This window comes from Acanthochromis polyacanthus, chromosome 17 (genome assembly GCF_021347895.1).
Source record: "Acanthochromis polyacanthus isolate Apoly-LR-REF ecotype Palm Island chromosome 17, KAUST_Apoly_ChrSc, whole genome shotgun sequence".
Classification (NCBI taxonomy): Eukaryota; Metazoa; Chordata; class Actinopteri; family Pomacentridae; genus Acanthochromis; species Acanthochromis polyacanthus.
The window spans coordinates 37,053,592-37,073,122 of NC_067129.1; the positions used below are offsets into that span (position 1 = coordinate 37,053,592).

The 19,531-nt window shown below is 38.4% G+C and overlaps 2 protein-coding genes across 3 annotated transcripts in view; one reads left to right on the forward strand and one right to left on the reverse strand.

Annotated features, from left to right (window-relative positions):
- Window positions 1–19,531, reverse strand: part of LOC110970730 (CLOCK-interacting pacemaker-like) — a 611,892-nt gene that overhangs the window by 187,541 nt on the left and 404,820 nt on the right. The window lies entirely within an intron of this gene.
- Window positions 1–19,531, forward strand: part of tlcd3a (TLC domain containing 3A) — a 103,788-nt gene that overhangs the window by 31,121 nt on the left and 53,136 nt on the right. The window contains exon 4 of the mRNA XM_051937698.1: window positions 15,561–15,656. Coding sequence (XP_051793658.1) covers window positions 15,561–15,656 — 96 coding nt within the window. The remainder of the gene's footprint in view (window positions 1–15,560; window positions 15,657–19,531) is intronic.

The window sequence follows — 19,531 nt, forward strand, 5'->3', positions numbered from 1 at the left end:
TTATAATCAGTGTTGCTGTTAATCAATTACATATCTCAGAGTGTGCGATTAATAATACACGAAAAACCGGTGGCACTGAGAATATATATAATGGTCACTTTTGAGGTTGTTTTTCAACAAGCGCATTATACAAACAACCTGGCATTTGAAGGGTTAAAAAATTAAAGTAAATGAATATTTTATATGTATGATAAGAATTGATGTTAGTTAAACGCTTTATGCAGTAAAAGTAGCAAAAAATCAAAAAAATTACAGACTCAGCATGTTGGTGGCCAAAAATGGCCACGAACAAGCTGAATGGATGTTGTTTTTGAACAAGGCCAGAGGGTTAAACAAGTGAAATAAGGGATTTTAGTGTCAGATTTACCTCAGTTGAACCTGAGTGATTTTATGTACCTGGTTTATATACCAACAGATCTACCAAATGTCAGGCGCTCTGGTATGATCAATAAAAATGTTTGGTTGCACTTAATAGATCTATCAATTAAGTGATTTTTCAAGGAAAAAATCACAAAATGTCACGCGTTGCAGCTTCAGTTTTTTTAACAGTAAACTGAATATATTTGGGGCATTAAAATGTTAACTTATGCTTTGTGAAACTGGCAATTATTTGTTTTATGTGCTTTATCTTTACAGTGAAATTAGCTTTGAATTTATATATTATTTTACTCTTGGCCCCTATTCGAAGCCAGCTGTTGTAATTTTAAAAACTTTGAACACGTTTTTGTACTCTTCCAAGCAGTTTTAGTGTATTTCAGCAAGTTACAAAATACAACTTCAGGGGAGCTTATGATAATAAGTTATGCACTTGTATACCACTGCCAGTAATACATTATTTTGTGTACTCTAATGTTGTACGTTGGTTTCTAATCAATCCTCGCTTTAAGCTGCATTATCTCCTAATGAATATTTAATTGACAGCAAAAAATAGACATGATGCTCCCTGTCATGAATTAACTATAAAGCAGTTTTCATTCTGTCAGTCAACTTTGAAACTCCATTGAAATAAATAGATTTTCCTTCTGCAGGAATGGAGGGAAAAGCAATTAATTTTACTTAAAAACTGTAATACTGTGAAAGGTAAACTCGGAGTCATCATAGTCACTAACAGGCCTCATTAGTGGTTGTTTGAATTCCCCTCACTGGTGTCTTAAAGCATCATTATCAGGTCAGCTGTGGTTCACAGTGCATTACTTCCTGTTTAGAGGCTTACTAAAAGACCAAGAGAGCCATAGAAACAATCATGATGAGAGAGCTCTGTTACAAATAGGTGGCTTAACCCAATAAAGAATTCTTGCAAAAGCCGAGCTTTATAATGAACAGAACAAAAACTGTTCAAACTGAGTCGTTGCTGAGTATCTTAGTGAAATGAAAATTCATGCAGCCTCTTAGCTGATAAAGAGCAGCAACTTTATATGTATACAACTTTTAAAATAGAATAGAATCACTTTATTCATCCCCGAAGGGAAATTGAATTATCAGGGTTCTTATCTGTTTAATTTTGAATTGAATAGCCTGACTGCTGATGGCAAGAAAGATTTCCTAAATCTTTCAGTCCTGCAATTCTTCCCACTTTTTCAGTCTTGGCTAACCAGCTACCCGCTTCTTGTTCTGTCTCTTGTTTTTCTACCTGGCTGGGTCACTGTTGTGGTGGTCCTGAATGTCATTGAGTTGCCTCTGCAGTAAGTGTTTTGTTCTACAGATGCACATCCAACTCCACTATCTTTGACTGCAGCTGGCACTGGTAGTCCTTATTCAACTGTCTTGGAGATTCTGAATCTGCAGCATGTGGAGAACTATTCATATGCTACTGCCCCAAGCTAACCGAGACTGCAGAGTAGAATAAGAATGTTGTACAGTCCTTTTGTGATAACGGAACTGACTGCCATTATTAGCTGAAGTTCAAAACGGTGGAGTTGGAGTCCATCAGTGGGACAAAAGAGTCACCAAAGAGGCAGCTGAATGGCATCGATAGCCACAATGATAGAAACCCAACAAGCCTGCAGACAAGCAAACACCAGACTTGACTAGCTGGTTCACAGCAACAGGACTATCAAAGTAAATTACTTATATTTAGCACTTTTTAAAAGTCGTCAATGAAATATTAAACCCACTATAAAGTGCCTGTGGATGAACGTATTCACTCTTGCAGCCCCTGATTGAGTCTTTCTGTTGCATTTTGAATCAGTAACCGTTAAATGAAGTTTTGTAAGATTAGACATGAGTAGAGAGCACTAATCTACAAAGCGTATAAAGCATGAAATACGATGGTACATAACCGTTTTTTTTATATTAAATAAGGACAGCAGAATTACTTTGATTGCCAGGTTGAGATGGTTCAAGACAATTAGGGCTGGACCCAAATATCCGAATGTTCAGTTGTGAAGGTGGTATCTCAATATATTTTTTGCGATCCGAATATCCGAATTCCTCCTCCTCTCCCCGCGATCGGTATTAGTCTCATCAATTCGCCCATTGTCGGCTCGTGTCTCGCCCCATCGGATGTTACGAAGCGAACCCAATATTTGGATAATCGTCATTAATCGGGGTTGAAAATCCACAGCTCAGAAACTGCTATTCGGGCCAGCCCTAAAGATGATACTAAGGCTTCTGCAGGATTGAGAAATAATAGGAGGAAATGTAACAGTTAAGTTCAGAGAAATGCTTGTTGGATTGTTAAACTGCATTGAAAACTCTGAGACGTTTCTGAGAAGTTTTAAGATTTTTGGAAGTTCCTGAAGCCAACAATGAGACAATCGTAGCAATTCCTTGCAGCGATTGACCTGGTTTGCTGAGGTGTGAATGTAGACCAGGTCTGACTTTCTCTCTCAACACCTTTGAGGAATGACTGTCCAAACACAAAGGTCATTTTCCTCGTTTGAACAAATAATCACTCCACTCTGGGACAGCAGACTACTCCCTGGCCATCCAGTCTAGTTTTGAGGTTTGCTTAACGCCCGTGGTTATATGAGAAAAGAATTACAGCGAAGAGCCAGTATCCATTTTTCCCCAACTATGTGAAAACTGAACTCTCACGGAGTTGTGTTTTATGCATTTGAATGGACCACGTCACCAATTCACTCTGTGGTCCATTGAAGAAATGAAAGGGGCACCGAGGAAGATTTTAGCGGAAATGTAGGCAATGCTACATTTCCCGTGAGCCTCGGTGCGCACTGTCGCAAACCGTCATAAACGAGCGAACGAGCCTCAGGAAAGCCGGCGGAGTTGAAATCATTGTTGAACAATAACGTGTGTAAATGACTCTGTGGTCTAATGTTGCAAAACCGAGTTGTCAAAGCTGCTCCGAGCTAACGTTACATTAGCCAATACCCACACAGTGTTTTTGCCACAAGGTCAGTCAACTAAACCAGTCACAGTCAAACGAATCCCATAGTCTACTAACCACATATCGCAAGCAACACACACAAAAGACAAAAGAATTGTATCAAACTTACAAAGAGCTAAAGTTACGTATCTGTCTAGGAGAAGCACAGCCAGCTCGGCATCCGTTTTGATTCCTTTTTGCTCCCGGAATTCTCTCCACCTCTGAAATGCCTGTCCAAGATGAACTTTTCTTTTGCTTTGTTGTCGATCTGACAACCTTTTTGCTTGCAGACTTTGCTCCGTTCGCTTCCTTTTGCGCTCCATGTGTGCCGTCTTGTCAACCAACTCTCCACTCTGCTACTGCTAAAAACAACTAGCTCCGCTCTGCTACGCTCCGTCAGCGCACGTGCACCGTATTTGCTGTAAATCACTCCGTCTCTCACAGGAAATTCTGGACGAGTTGACAAAAAATTAATAAAATACAAATATTTACAAAACTAAAATGATTCATGAATCGAAAATGGGGGCATTAATAAGTGTAAATAACGAAGATTCATCCACGTTAATATGAGACTTTGTTACGAGCATAAAAATCTTCCTCGGTGCCCCTTTACAGTCCATCTTGGTCAGTTCAAAGTAAAAACAAGTGCTCAAGCTTCCATTGGTGTAAATAGCAGGAAAAGAAAGGGAACACTAAGCTAGTAATTATTGATCACGCTCTTTGAACAAATGCCAGCAAATGATTCTTTATTATTTTCCTTGACATCCTTGAATTGTAAATGTTGCAAAGGAAGACCGGTGCGGTAAGAATGTACAGGAAGAGAGAATGGGAGGTGCAAGCTGTTTCTGCTGACATATGAGCATTATAAGAAGAACAGTAGAAGCCAGGGAGAGATCTCTGTGTTGCATAAAAGCGTCAAAGCTCAGGAAAACACAAGCTTTAAATGCATGAATGTGCAGTAAGATTTAAGCCATTGCACAGGGGAAACAAAGCAGGAGAGGAGAATATTTTATTTTGAGTCTAACCAACAAATTGAGCATCTACTGAAATGTTTAACACTTGAAGAGTTAATTTACAAAAACAGGTAACTCTGTTTTACAAATTTTCAGAAAACTCATTTTTTTATTGTTTATTTGAGATAATAATAACACTAATAATTTATTTTTTCTGTATTTTGTCATGTATTTTTCTACTGAGTCAAATCCAGTCAACTTCAGTTTGATTGATATTATCTCAAGTAAACAATAAAAAAAAAGTTTTCTGAAAATTTATCAAAACTGAGTTATCTGTTTTTGCAAATGAACTCTTCATTTATTTCTCAGTTTGAGCAGTAAAATAAATTCCTTTAAAAGTATGCTAGGAAAGAAGTTCATGGTAGTGCTCCATGTTCTGATTAGTGACTTCCTTTAATAATTTTATTGTTGGCCAGAGTAGAAGCCGCTTTATAGGTTGTTGTTTTCTCATACAAAGATTTAGCCAGAAACATTTCAATTTCTATTCTTCTCTGGAAAATGCGTATTATAAATTAAGTTTTTCACAATTATCAGCCTATATCTTAAGTAGAGTTTACATAACAGCCACTCCAGTATTGCAGGTTAGCAGACCAGGTGCATTGGAAACCTGGTCCTTTGTTAGCAGTGGCTATATGAGATTACATTACCCTACATTATTCAGCTCCAGCTGCAGTCGTCCTCTTTTCTCTACACTCCCCTCCCCTCCCTTTGTTTCTTCACTTGTTTGTTCCCCCATCAGCTTAATGCCGCTTAACCTTGACTGGATGATACATGAGCAGTGACATCCAGGAGGAGGCAGCTTTTACATTACATATTTGGACAATTCTCAGCTGTAATTGATAACATGAGGTTTTGCCTGCTTTCCATTTAAATCTGCAAATTTAAGTGTACCAGCAGTGTGTATTCTCACTCAGTAGTGTGCCTTATCTCAGATGTCTAAATAGACTTGAGACACTGTTATCACTACCTGTGTGGTTCTGTTGCGAAAAGGCCTATTTTGTCAACAACAAAAGGTAGATTTATCATAAGAATGTACTAAAGTCGCAAATAAGCTTGGAGTTGATGCTTTTGACTCACAGTTTAGCAACATATCAACTCATCCATTGTGCTCACAGGTGACCTGAACTTTATTAAAAGATCACTGCTTAATGTGTAAACAACCAAATATGACCATCAGACACAGTTTTGTTGTTTATGTCACTCTAAAAAGCACTGTATCGGTATCTAAGTTACATTTATTCAGTCATGCTGGGTCACCAACTATTTTCACATGTTCTTACATGTGAAAATAGGTAAACTGAAATCACTGGTAAAGGATCAGCACTTTTTCTCTATTAGTAGAGAAAAGTTGAGCTGAAGCATTCCCTGTTTCAAGGTTTGTACGTGACCACATAAATACCGCTGCAGCCAGAACATAGTGTTTTTTCCAGGAGGATTTTCTGTTCAGTGATAAATCAGGAGCTGAGAGGAGAGGCAGTTCTCCTGTGAGAGTTGGCTATCAGGTCAGAATTAAGGCTGTCACAATCATGAAATATTAGTAGACTATTAATTGTCATACAAGTAATTGCTAGTATTAGTTGCAGTGTACTTTTATATTAATTTCATGCATATATATATATATATATATATATATATATATATATGAGATCAGTGTCACTCACTTCTTTGAACATCACCTTTTTTGCTGCACACAAAGGATTTTTATTGAGTTCTACTTTTTTTATTTGTTTTAAAACCAAAATGGGCTCACATCAGCTGTGGTGTTTAGCTTTGGGTCATTCCATGTCAAATCAACCAATACCCAAAAAAGTTCCAGCAGCACCACCTTTGATTTCCACCATATTCAGTCTGTGTGTGCCATTAGGTCCCAAAGGAAGGTAGGAAACAGGTTCTCTGTAATATGTGTATGCATTTTGCTTTTACACCCCATTATATGGGGGTAGGTTTAGGCCTACAATTGATAGCCATCATTCTGGTAGGTACTTCACATTGCCATAATTCTTGAAATATAACAGCTAAAGGCCTGAAATTCACTGGATCATCTCATTTTTCACTACTGATTACAAAACAATCAGACTTTTAGCCCTAGCCTGAGTGTGAAAATTTTTATTGGAGGGTTAATTTCTTGAAAAGAACTAAAAATCTTAATTTTGCCCATGTCTTTATTGCTCTCTGTATGCCATTTAAATCAATAAATTATGACTCATAGTATTTAATCATTGAGTATGGGTCTTGACTGACATTTTAGAACCACTGTTGAAGTACTCAGCTGTTTAGTTTGTCTGCAGGACCTATTTTAATTAGGGACGAATCTGGAATTTTGTGAAATTCAACCATATTTTTCACCATGTGTGATAAATAGCACCACTCTGAAACTTTCAGCAGTGAATCTTCATATTCCAGTAATAAAAATTTCAAAATATTGAATTGGTGTTCTGGCTCCTTCATATAGAAAATCTATGTCAAATAGGGGCCTGAAAGTGCCCTCGAGCAGCATTTTTGCCATATAACATATATTATTTTGAAGTATCAAATGTGTCATATTGCACCTCAGGTACATCAGCAAAATGTTATTAAACCACACTTATTACCTGTTGAGGCCAACACTCCCAGTCTAGGGACACCACAACTATTTATACTGATGTTGTACTTTAAGGGGAGGGTTTGGTACAAGCTCTGAAAATCTCTGCTTCAGTCTAATAACTCCCTGCTCTTCTGTGTCTGCATGTAGTCTGACACTAAAAAAAAGCAAAAATTCCCCATTCATTCAAGTCAACTCACTGCTCTTATCATGCATACATGTATATGCCAGGCTGAATTGATGAAACAGTTTTAAATATGTGTCCTTTGGCTAACATTAGGCAAAAAGAATCTGATATGATGCAAATTTTTTCATCAATGAAAACTTCTCTTCTTTTTTGCTGGCACTGGTCAGTGACTCCGCATATGACAAGCTATAGATGTCTGTTTTCACAAAGGAATTTTGAAGCTTTATCTACTTTGCTTTAGGTGTAAGTTTTTCTTCAAAAAACAAAACAACAACAAAAAAACAACAACAAAAAAAACAAAAAACCCTCTGGAACAACTAGCCGGCCTTGTCGTGGCTCCAGGGCTTCATGGGAATGTTTCCAAAACTAACAGGCTAGAGTCAGTGAGTGCAGTATTTCAAACTATCTCCATATAGGCTTAGATGGAGTGTTGCAACCATCTTATCATATATAAACAACAAAGAAACCTGTATCCTCTAAGGGCCTATGACACTTTCTTTGCCCTAAATCTGGCAAAAATGATGGCCGAGGGCATTTTAGGCCTCCTTTTGGCCTAGATTTTCAATATGAAGGTGACAGAACACCAATTCAATATTTTGAAGTTTTGACAATTAGTACACAAAGATTCTTTGCAAAAAGTTTCAGAGTGGTGCTATTTATCACACATGGTGAAAAATGTGGTTGTATTTTATGAAATTTCAGATTCGCCCCTAATTAAAGTAGGTCCTGCAGCAACACTAAACAGCTGAGTACTTCAACAGTGGTCAACACGACCATTAGCATGATTATCTTCTACCTTTATATTTATACAGGTTTTTAATGACTGCAGAGGGGTAGCAGGTGGACAGCGTGTAGTCAAACATGGGGTTGATTTTATTGTCGAGTTCATGTTCATCCTTTTAGCTTGTGGCTAAAGATTAATCTGGTGTTGGAAATGCATCCACATTGCACACTGGCTAAGGTGCATAGTAGAAAATTCAAATAAATCCCTGGACAGAGAGTAAGCATGAATTGAGGCTAACCACAAATACGCTTGTTGTTGTCAGTGACTGCAGGCAAATTAGAGGTGCAGATCAGTGAGCTGTGGTTTACAAGAGTGCTGGGATGGTTGATGGCAGATACATACAGCCAATAATTTCTTTTTCTTAATCAATTAACTTTACAAAATTAATTGTTTTAGTGAAGTGCAGTAACTATGAGTTTTTTAGGATACTTGTTAGGTAGGTTGTTCCAAGCGTCCTGGAGAATTTTCACACTGTTTTTCTGTGGACTTGAGCTGTTTCAGCATCTTGTCTTTCAGTATCTTGTGCTTCATCATGTGATCTCAGATTGTCTCCGTTATGTTGAAGTCAGCACTCTGTAGGAATCAGTTCATCTGTTGCATATTCTTTTTATTGCTGAGAATAGTTATTTGTGACTCTCCAAAGTTGTTTAAATCAATCCACTGGACTTTAAGAAAGTTCCTTGAATTCCAGAACTGAAGAAGCCTCTTGGATGAGAGGTGAAATGTCTTCAAGGAACTTTCTTCAAGTCCAGTGGATTGATTTAAACAAATTTGGATAACCATGACATGGATGAATGAGAACCTACACAGACATTTTTTGTGGCTCTTGCTGTATGTTTGTGGTGGTTTTCACATACTACACAAAAAGATGTGGTCCATTTTGGATGACACTGCAAAATAGATAAGAATCTAAACACCTTAGAGCTCATGTCCAGAGTTTCCGTTTGTTTTCAATTCATGTATCATTGTTTAACAAAGCTTAAATGTGTTAGTCTAGTTCGATACTATAATATAATGTTAGTATGACGCGATATGAAAATTTATTCATGAGCTCCGCCTTCCTCTCATAGACCCCCATGTTATTCCAAAAAGCGCCGGTTGGCACCAAGCCAATCAAGTTCGAGCTTCCGCTTTGTCATGCTGTCAATCAACGGTTACGCGCACAGCAAGCACGCCCATGCAGAGATGCGCGAGCTACGCACTACGCAACCGCGCGCACATTTGTTTTGCTTGTGGAGGCGAGAGCATCAGGGATCAGCAACTTCCAGAAAAGTTACCAATCCCACGGCTTGTCAGGCCAAGAGACTGCCGGACGTTTTTTGGCTTGGGGTGCTCGCGTCACTCCCCGACCACGGCCTCCATAGCCCGGCTGACGCCTTCGTTTAGATGCCGTGGTCGGGGTGCTCGCCTCGCTCCCCGACCACGGTCTCCATAGCCCGCCTGACGGCTTCGTTTAGATGCCCGACCTCTGGAGGAAGATGTTGGGGCGTCTGGGACATACTCTTCGTCAGAGGAGTCATGCAATTCTGAACTCTAGATAGAAATAAATAAACAATGTAACACATATACACGCGTAAATGCACTAAGTTTGATAAACAACGTCATCGAGAGGGATACACGAGTGTAATCACATATTGAAACTTTACTCGTTCGTCCTAGCAGATTCATGTTATTTTGGTATTAGGACAAGTTAGACTCAATACAGCATTCTAACGTAATTCCTTTATTATTTACTAAATGTACTAAATGTAGAAGAGTGGTAAACAGCAAAACAGGCAAGATGCTGCAGCACTCCGGGCACTCCTCTCAGGTACTGCAGGCGTGCACAAATAAGGGGCGAAATCAGAGGGAGGGTGGGACCAACAGTGTTTTGGGAGATGCTGCGATTCAAACTCCGGACACGAACTTTAAGGGCCTAAAACTTTGTCAGTAGAAATGATGTTCAAAACTCCTGAGTGGAACTCAAGAATCATTAAATGGCTAAACTGACTTACTGTAGTTTGGGAGGGGAAAAATATGGGTCTGCTGAAGTTAAAAATTACATTTTGTACAGCATCAAACATACTAGGATATAAAGCTAACTGGGTTTGAGCATTTAGAACCAATTTCTAAATTCAGATTGTAGAGAAATGATTGAACATTTTTTATTTAGATTTTGCTCACTGGTTCCTAACCAAATCCACTAGTGCTAGTTTCTAAATGGTGTACTGCAAAGCACCCACCTGCACATTTATCTACTTGTGAGTTGAATATATGTTGTCCTCACTTTACTTAATACATTTATCTTAATAGATGGCAATTTAGCATTATTCTGGTTAAAAACATAGTAATTGTATTAATTCTTAGATCTGTTGTAGACAGAGATGAACAGTGGCAGGAGTATTCATATCTTTTACTTAATAAGTACAAAAAGTTGAAAAGCCCTGCATTGAAAATGTTAAAGTAAAAGTATATAAGTACAGTTGGGAAAATGTACTGAGGTATTAAAAGTAAAAGTTCTTAATTCAGAAAAAATGTCTCCTGTCACTATTATACATCAGATACACACGTGGACAAAATTGTTGGTACCCCTCAGTTAAAGAAGGAAAAACCCACAATTCTCACTGAAATCACTTGAAACTCACAAAAGTAACAATAAATAAAAATTTATTGAAAATTAAATAATCAAAATCAGCCATCACTTTTGAATTGTTGATTAACATAATTATTTAAAAAAACAAACTAATGAAATAGGGCTGGACAAAAATGATGGTACCCATAACTTAATATTTTGTTGCACAACCTTTTGAGGCAATCACTGCAATTAAACGATTTCTGTATTTGTCAATGAGCGTTCTGCAGCTGTCAACAGGTATTTTGGCCCACTCCTCATGAGCAAACAGCTCCAGTTGTCTCAGGTTTGATGGGTGTCTTCTCCAAATGGCATGTTTCAGCTCCTTCCACATATGTTCAATGGGATTCAGATCTGGGCTCATAGAAGGCCACTTTAGAATAGTCCAACGCTTTTCTCTCAGCCATTCTTGGGTGTTTTTGGCTGTGTGTTTTGGATCGTTGTCCTGTTGGAAGACCCATGACCTGCGACTGAGACCAAGCTTTCTGACACTAGGCAGCACATTTCTCTCCAGAATGCCTTGATAGTCTTCAGATTTCATCGTACCTTGCACACTTTCAAGACACCCTGTGCCAGATGCAGCAAAGCAGCCCCAAAACATTACTGAGCCTCCTCCATGTTTCACCGTAGGGACAGTGTTCTTTTCTTCGTATGCTTGGTTTTTGAGTCTATGAACATAGAGTTGATGTGCCTTACCAAAAAGCTCCAGTTTGGTCTCATCTGTCCAAAGGACATTCTCCCAGAAGCTTTGTGGCTTGTCAACATGCATTTTTGCAAATTCCAGTCTGGCTTTTTTATGAGTTTTTTTCAGCAGTGGTGTCCTCCTTGGTCGTCTCCCATGAAGTCCACTTTGGCTCAAACAACGACGAATGGTGCGATCTGACACTGATGTACCTTGGCCTTGGAGTTCACCTTTAATTTCTTTGGAGGTTGCTCTGGGCTCTTTGGATACAATTCGAACGATCCGTCTCTTCAATTTGTCATCAATTTTCCTGTTGCAGCCACGTCCAGGGAGGTTGGCTACTGTCCTGTGGGTCTTGAACTTCTGAATAATATGAGCCACTGTTGTCACAGGAACTTAAAGCTGTTTAGAGATGGTCTTATAGCCTTTACCTTTAAGATGTTTGTCTATAATTTTTTTTCGGATGTCCTGGGACAATTCTCTCCTTCGCTTTCTGTTGTCCATGTTCAGTGTGGTACACACCTTTTCACCAAACAGCAGGGTGACTACTTGTCTCCCTTTAAATAGGCAGACTGACTGATTATGAGTTTGGAAACACCTGTGATGTCAATTAAATGACACACCTGAGTTAATCATGTCACTCTGGTCAAATAGTTTTCAATCTTTTATAGAGGTACCATCATTTTTGTGCAGGCCTGTTTCATTAGTTTGTTTTTTTAAATAATTATGTTAATCAACAATTCAAAAGTAATGGCTGTTTTTGATTATTTAATTTTCAATAAATTTTTATTTATTGTTACTTTTGTGAGTTTCAAGTGATTTCAGTGAGAATTGTGGGTTTTTCCTTCTTTAACTGAGGGGTACCAACAATTTTGTCCACGTGTGTATGTTTTATTATTACTTATGCATCGTAGTGAAAGCAGGAATTTAATGTCGTTACTCGAACCAGCTGCTTCTCAAAGAACTGGAACTGAGAATCACTAAGAACCAGAATTGATCAACAGAATTGTTACTGACTCACACCCATGGCAGGTGGGGGTGAGTGTCCAGGTAGTTTAGGCATGGTGTAAAGTTCCACCGGTTATTCTTTTGTAGGCAGATGGCAAAGCCATGTCTGGAGCCGCTCATGGTTTATTTATTACCAACACACAGCAAGCTAAGCACCTGACAGTGCTAGTCTTTTTTCTGGAGTCTCTTTATCCAGGCTTGTTGCATGGGAACATGTACACTCACTTGTGGTTTCCTTCTCTAGCTTATATATCTGTCAATATTCATCTTTAATTTTGGAAACTTATGAGGTGATAGCCCATTCAACTACGATCAAGCTGATATATACTTTCCTATGGTTCTGCTCATTCTGTAGGATTGCACACACTGATTTATCATGGAAAAAATGGTAAATTTTCACATTTAATAGGGACACTTATCTAAAAGGGGGTTTAAAAAAGTGACTGGAAAATATTCTAATGCAGTGCCAGCTACTTGTGAATATTTGAAGTATGACAGAAAAGCATGTAAGTTTATAAGGTAAAACAATAATAAAGAAGGTATTTAACTTTGGTGCCAAAACACCTCACTGTTTTTTTTCATTAATTATGACAAAAAAAGTTTTCAACAATCACCTGAGATATATATGTAACCAGAACAAAATGAGTTGTGAGTTTGAAAATTGACTTGTTGTTTTAAAATAGCCATATGGTGTATAGCAGAGTAACATCACTAGTATGCTTCTCAGAGTTGGAGATCATTCCACTGGTGCAGCCTTTCCCCGCTGTCGCGAGATGTTACAAAGTACGATATTTTCCTTTACATCTATCAATAATACCAACAAAGCTGGTTCATGCAAGATTTTTCCACAGAATATGATCACATGTGACAAGATTGAAGTATTTGTGCAACATGGTCATCCTACAATAGATAGACTTGTTGCGGTGGACCATGTTACAGAGTACGTCACATTTCGGTACGTCACAAAGCATGCAGCCAAGGGATGGCTTACCAATGATACAGGCCAGCTGTTTATGGTATTTTACTAGTAGTGGTAGCTAGTTAGATTTAGTCACTAAATAGTCAACTATTTCTTCTAATATATCTGATACCAGGTCCATTAATGATACACAGACATAGTACGTCACGTTTTGTGTACGTCACGCTCTGTAGCTTTCCAGATGTTACAGAACCAGCTTGGAATCATGTCATGACTTAGTGTGTACTATTGATTGGTATTCACAAAAAGGTATTGTCGTCAGCACTACAAGTAGTAACTTTAGTTTCAACAAATGCCTCTTATGTCTCATTCCCAGTACATCACGTTTTTGTGTACGTCACATTTTTGTGTTTTGCATATTGGACCTGATTTAGAAACATGCCATATAAGGTCTGAAACTTCTCTGGATAATACCCCAGACAACACCCTTTAAAATGGTATATAACATTAAATATTTCAAGGTACTTCATTTTTCACCCTATGGTAGCCAGAATCTGTACGCGTTCCCATGCTACAAGCCTCCATCAAGACTGACTCACCTATTCTAGGGTGGCATCTCTAACTGCACAGCGCTGTGCCGCTGGTCAATATTTGAAAGCTTCTTTCATTACTTATGTACAGGACATTCGTGCCTCCACCTGCCTCTCCCTGCCTTTTTTTGGCATTTTGTAGTTGTCTCAGGGTAAGATGTCTGTCTCTTGGGCTGCGGCATTGTACAAAATAAATCTATTTATCTTTAAAATATAATTTGTCAAAACTTACTCAGCAGTGTCTGGGCGTTGGTGCTTAATTTAATGTAATTTGGGATTGAAACATGCTCAGAATGTGTCTGCACTAAACCTTGCCTGACTTTTTATAGTGTCGTTGGAAAATTAGGTTTAATTCCTACCAGCATTTCCAGTGCACAGCTCAGCCAACTTGTCAAGACTGGTGTTGATTATGATTGCGGTCTTCGATCTTGACTCTCTAAAGTCAGCGTTTCTGAAACAGTGCATCATACTGTGACAAGTACATATTACAGGCTCCACACAAGACAATACAGCCTTCATTTGTATGTGTTTAAAGACTCAAGTGTCCATTGTGTTTTCAGGTGATCCTTCTCAACTCATCAAGTTTGAAAGTATCACACGACTGTGTCAGATTTACTGGGTATTTGTGTAATAGTTGTTACCTGCAACATGCAAATACTGATACACCTTTAACTGTAGTATAAAGGTTGATTTTCTGGTTGTTGGTGGGCATTAAAATATATATTAGAGTACTCTGCATGTTTTAGCCACTTAAAGATATTGATTTGATTACGCTGTTTCCTGTATGCTGCAAATGAATGATTGAGAAATGAAACTTTTGCATAGCTTTGCATATGGACTATATTATATGGATGTATTTTACCTTGGTCTCGTCACTATCTTTTGTAGCTGACCCTCAAGCACAGATGTAAACATTAGAGCTCATAAAGTTGCTCCAGCTTAAACCTGGCATTTACAACTGGCTGTTTCAAGAAACGCCCTGCTACTAGTAGGGCGTTATGTGACACCATTTCCATGCTGACTTTTGGTCATCTATAATTTGTCCATCTTCAGACCTGAACAGCAAATGCCTTTATACAGGGTTCTTGGTGTTTTGTTTTCTCCACAAGTGCTGTTCAACATTTATGTTATTAGGTTGTTATTGTCCAGTATCTCCAGTAGCTCCAGCATTTAAGGCAAGGAACTTTGTGTTCCTTGTCATAAAACTTCATGATTTTGTTGTCAGCTTATTACTGTAGTGTTTGTTCTTGTGGCATAGCTGTTTGTATGAGATAGGATGAGAACCTTGATCTCTGTTGATGGAATCGGACACTATTTGCGTGCATCCACTATCTTGGTGTACAGACTACAACCAACATTCAAACTGCTTCCTGTTTTTGCACCAAAAAGCTCTGAAATATTCTGAAAACAAGCTTTGTACCATTTACCTAACACATAGCTTCACCAACAGCAGCCTCTGAGAGCAATTTGGGGTAAAAAATAAAAAGATGAATGTTATCCTCATCTTTGTCTTGGTGACATCAAGCCTTGAAAGTGCTGCTGTTGAGTGGTAACTAAACACAAAGTAAACAAAATATTATACAAAGCTGCTTATTCCAGAGCATCAGTAATGATCTATAGGAAGCATATAGCAACTGTCTTTTTCTGTATAGTTGTACAATTTACAGCCTGAAAGTATAGAATGTATAGAAAAAATGAATGAAATTAACGACTTGATTGGAAATATTTCATTCTCCTTCAGCATATTTTCACTGAGACTGATCCAAAAAGAATGCCCTTGAAAGTCAACTGTGTTTTTTTTCCCTCCATGTTTATGTTTGTTTGCTCAGTCTGTGTGTGTTCTGTTTGTCTCATCCTCAGTTCTTCAGAAAGGACCAGGGGGATTTCTTCATCGGCTGCTTGTTTCTAACAGAGCTCAGCACACCCTTTGTCTCCATGGGGAAGATACTTATTCAGGTGAGACGGCATGTGCACCTGTGCATTCATCAGAAACAACCTGAGAAGTCCTACATCTGATTGGTGTTCTGTACAGTAGCTATAGGCAGCAAAAACATCTTCAGGTGGCAGTTACTTTTCCAGACAGGTCAACTGCCACATTGCCTAGCTGGCCATTCATTTGCTAAACAATTAACCTGAGCGGCAGTTGTCCAATTATAGCTTAGCAACTGTAACTAAGCACAACCGGCCTGTTAAGCTTTGTATTTCTCCACTTGCTGTGCACATTGGGCTCCACTGAGAGTTGTACACTGCATTTAAAGAGCTTGGAAGATGGTTTCTTTTTGTGACCTTCTAAAAGCAAAAGCACACACATTAATCCAGTTGTGCTTTACCATAACCTACAAACATTAGCATGATTGTACATCCAACTCCAAAGAGTATGTCATTAATCGTACTGCAGTTTGTGAGGATACAAGCCATATTAAAAAACTAAAATCAGATTATGGCTGTGTGGTATTTCCCCTCAACGTGGAACCTACTTAAAGATGTTAATCGGAACATTCCATGAATAATTTAATCAATCTAAAATATATTTACCAATAAGGCAGAACATGAACTCTAACCAGTTTACTGTCAGAAAACATGTTGTAGATTTGCTACAGTGCAGTGTTGTGCCACTAGGTGGAGCCTTATACTGTTCAATGAGATGGAGATAAGGTTGGAAAGTTCATCCATCAATTCTCGATACACCGCTTTATCCTCACTAGGGTTGCAGGGGGCACTGGAGCCTATCCCAGCTGACTCAGGCGAAGGCAGGGGGGACACCCTGGTCGCAGGGCTACATATACAGACAAACAATCACTCTCACATTCACACCTACGGACAATTTAGAGTGATCAATTAGCCTCCGCATGCACCGGGAGAACAAACTCCATGCAGAAAGATCCCAGGCCGGGATTTGAACCGGGGATCGCCTTGCTGCAAGGCGAAAGTGCTAACCACTACTCCACTGTGCAGCCTGGTTGGAAAGTTGCATAAAACAAATGCTATTGAAGTTGTATAAAGGTGTCAGATTCTTGTCCAGTTTGATTAACTAGCTGAGCCTCATGCTAATGCTAAACTAGGAACTGTATATATGTATGTGCATGTGGAAGCGTGTGTAGACATACTGACATTAATATAAAAGATGATATTAATTTTGTATGTGTGTGTATATATATATATATATATATATATATATATATGCACACAGACACCACACATATTAGTGGTGGCATGCGATTAAAAAAATTATCTAATTAACTAGACTTTGTAATTAATCACAATGTCAAATAGCAATATTTGACACAATAAATAATTATTTTCAATTCAAATAAATTTTAATTGACAGTTAAATCAATGAATAGACATGCACATGTTTATAATTTAAAAATTTAAAAATTAATACAATTTTATAATGGGACTTACAGAGAACAAGTTGATTTGATGAGTTAAAACCTGGATTTATTTTGTTTTTCTTTCCATTGTATAGCACATAACATCACCAAGTAATTCAAGGACCTTCACAAAGTTGAAAATCCACAGATACATTCTGTTTTCATAGTTTCTGGGTCTGATAAATGTTGTCATTTTGATGGTTCTTTTTATTAGGAATATAAATTTTTATTTATAAACAAAATATTTTTGAGAAACTAAAATTTTATATTTAAGTTATTAAAAGACAGACATTTTTGTGATTTTCTATATTTCTCTGCCGAGGCAGCACCTCGTTGGCCATGTAAAAACTTGAACCACAAAAATGTTTGTTTCATTTCTATTTTACTGCATTTTTCATCTGTCTACTACAGTCACAGATTAATGCACACTAAAAATGCAATTCTCATGATTATATTCAACATTTTACGACTTTTTGTAAACTAAAGCCCTTTCAGTGTCTTCTAAAGTGGTCGATTATGGGATAGCTACACCATTAGCTGTTAGCTGTTAGCAGGACTGTCGTAGCAAATGTTTGCTCTGGTGCTAACAGCAACATGTTTAGCATTGAAGTGATACCGTTAGCTTGAAGTGCTGCGGTGATCAGAAAACTCTTTGCTGCACAATTTGCACACAACTATGCTTTTATCCAAGCTGCCATCAGGAAGATTTCAAAAAGAAAACTTTCCTCCCAACAAGTCCAATGCGGTCTCATCTTAGTTCACTGTTCACCAAACCTCCTCATATGCTGACGTCACTCCTGTGTATCTTCTTCACAGCTGCAGACCATAGACTGTATGCTGCAGACAGACTTTAGGTTCATTACCGCCACCTTCTATTAAATTAAAAACTACGATTCAAAGTGTTAATCTATGTAACGCATTATTTTTGATGTAATTTATTTATCGAAATGAACGCCTTAAAATCCCAGCCCTAATATACGTTACACCTACTTGAGTACAACATTTGACTACTCTGCACACCTATGTATGTATATATATTTATATATATATATATATATATATGTATATACATATATACAGTGCCTTGTGAAAGTATTCGGCCCCCTTGAACTTTTCAACCTTTCGCCACATTTCAGGCTTCAAACATAGAGATATAAAATTTTAATTTTTTGTCAAGAATCAACAACAATTGGGACACAATCTTGAAGTGGAATGAAATTTATTGGATATTTTATACTTTTTTAACAAATCAAAAACTGAAAAGTGGGGTGTGCAATATTATTTGGCCCCTTTACTTTCAGTGCGGCAAACTCACTCCAGAAGTTCAGTGAGGATCTCTGAATGATCCAATGTTGTCCTAAATGACTGATGATGATAAATAGAATCCACCTGTGTAATCAAGTCTCCGTATAAATGCACCTGCTCTGCGATAGTCTCAGGGTTCTGTTTAAAGTGCAAAGAGCATCATGAAGACCAAGGAACACACCAGGCAGGTCTGAGATACTGTTGTGGAGAAGTTTAAAGCCGGATTTGGGTACAAAAAGATTTCCCAAGCTTTAAACATCTCAAGGAGCACTGTGCAAGCAATCATATTGAAATGAAAGGAGTATCAGACCACTGCAAATCTACCAAGACCCGGCCGTCCCTCTAAACTTTCACCTCGAACAAGGAGAAGACTGATCAGAGATGCAGCCAAGAGGTCCATGATCACTCTGGATGAACTGCAGAGATCTACAGCTGAGGTGGGAGAGTCTGTCCATAGGACAACAATCAGTCGTACACTGCACAAATCTGGCCTTTATGGAAGAGTGGCAAGAAGAAAGCCATTTCTCAAAGATATCCATAAAAAGTCTCGTTTGAAGTTTGCCACAAGCCACCTGGGAGACACACCAAACATGTGGAAGAAGGTGCTCTGGTCAGATGAAACCAAAATGGAACTTTTTGGCCACAATGCAAAACGATATGTTTGGCGTAAAAGCAACACAGCTCATCACCCTGAACACACCATCCCCACTGTCAAACATGGTGGTGGCAGCCTCATGGTTTGGGCCTGCTTTTCTTCAGCAGGGACAGGGAAGATGGTTAAAATTGAGGGGGAAGATGAATGGAGCCAAATACAGGACTATTCTGGAAGAAAACCTGTTGGAGTCTGCAAAAGACCTGAGACTGGGACGGAGATTTATCTTCCAACAGGACAATGATCCAAAACATGAAGCCAAATCTACAATGGAATGGTTCACAAATAAACGTATCCAGGTGTTAGAATGGCCAAGTCAGCATCCAGACCTGAATCCAATCGAGAATCTGTGGGCAGAGCTGAAGACTGCTGTTCACAAACGCTCTCCATCCAACCTCACTGAGCTCGAGCTGTTTTGCAAGGAAGAATGGGCAAGAATTTCAGTCTCTGGATGTGCAAAACTGATAGAGACATACCCCAAGCGACTTGCAGCTGTAATT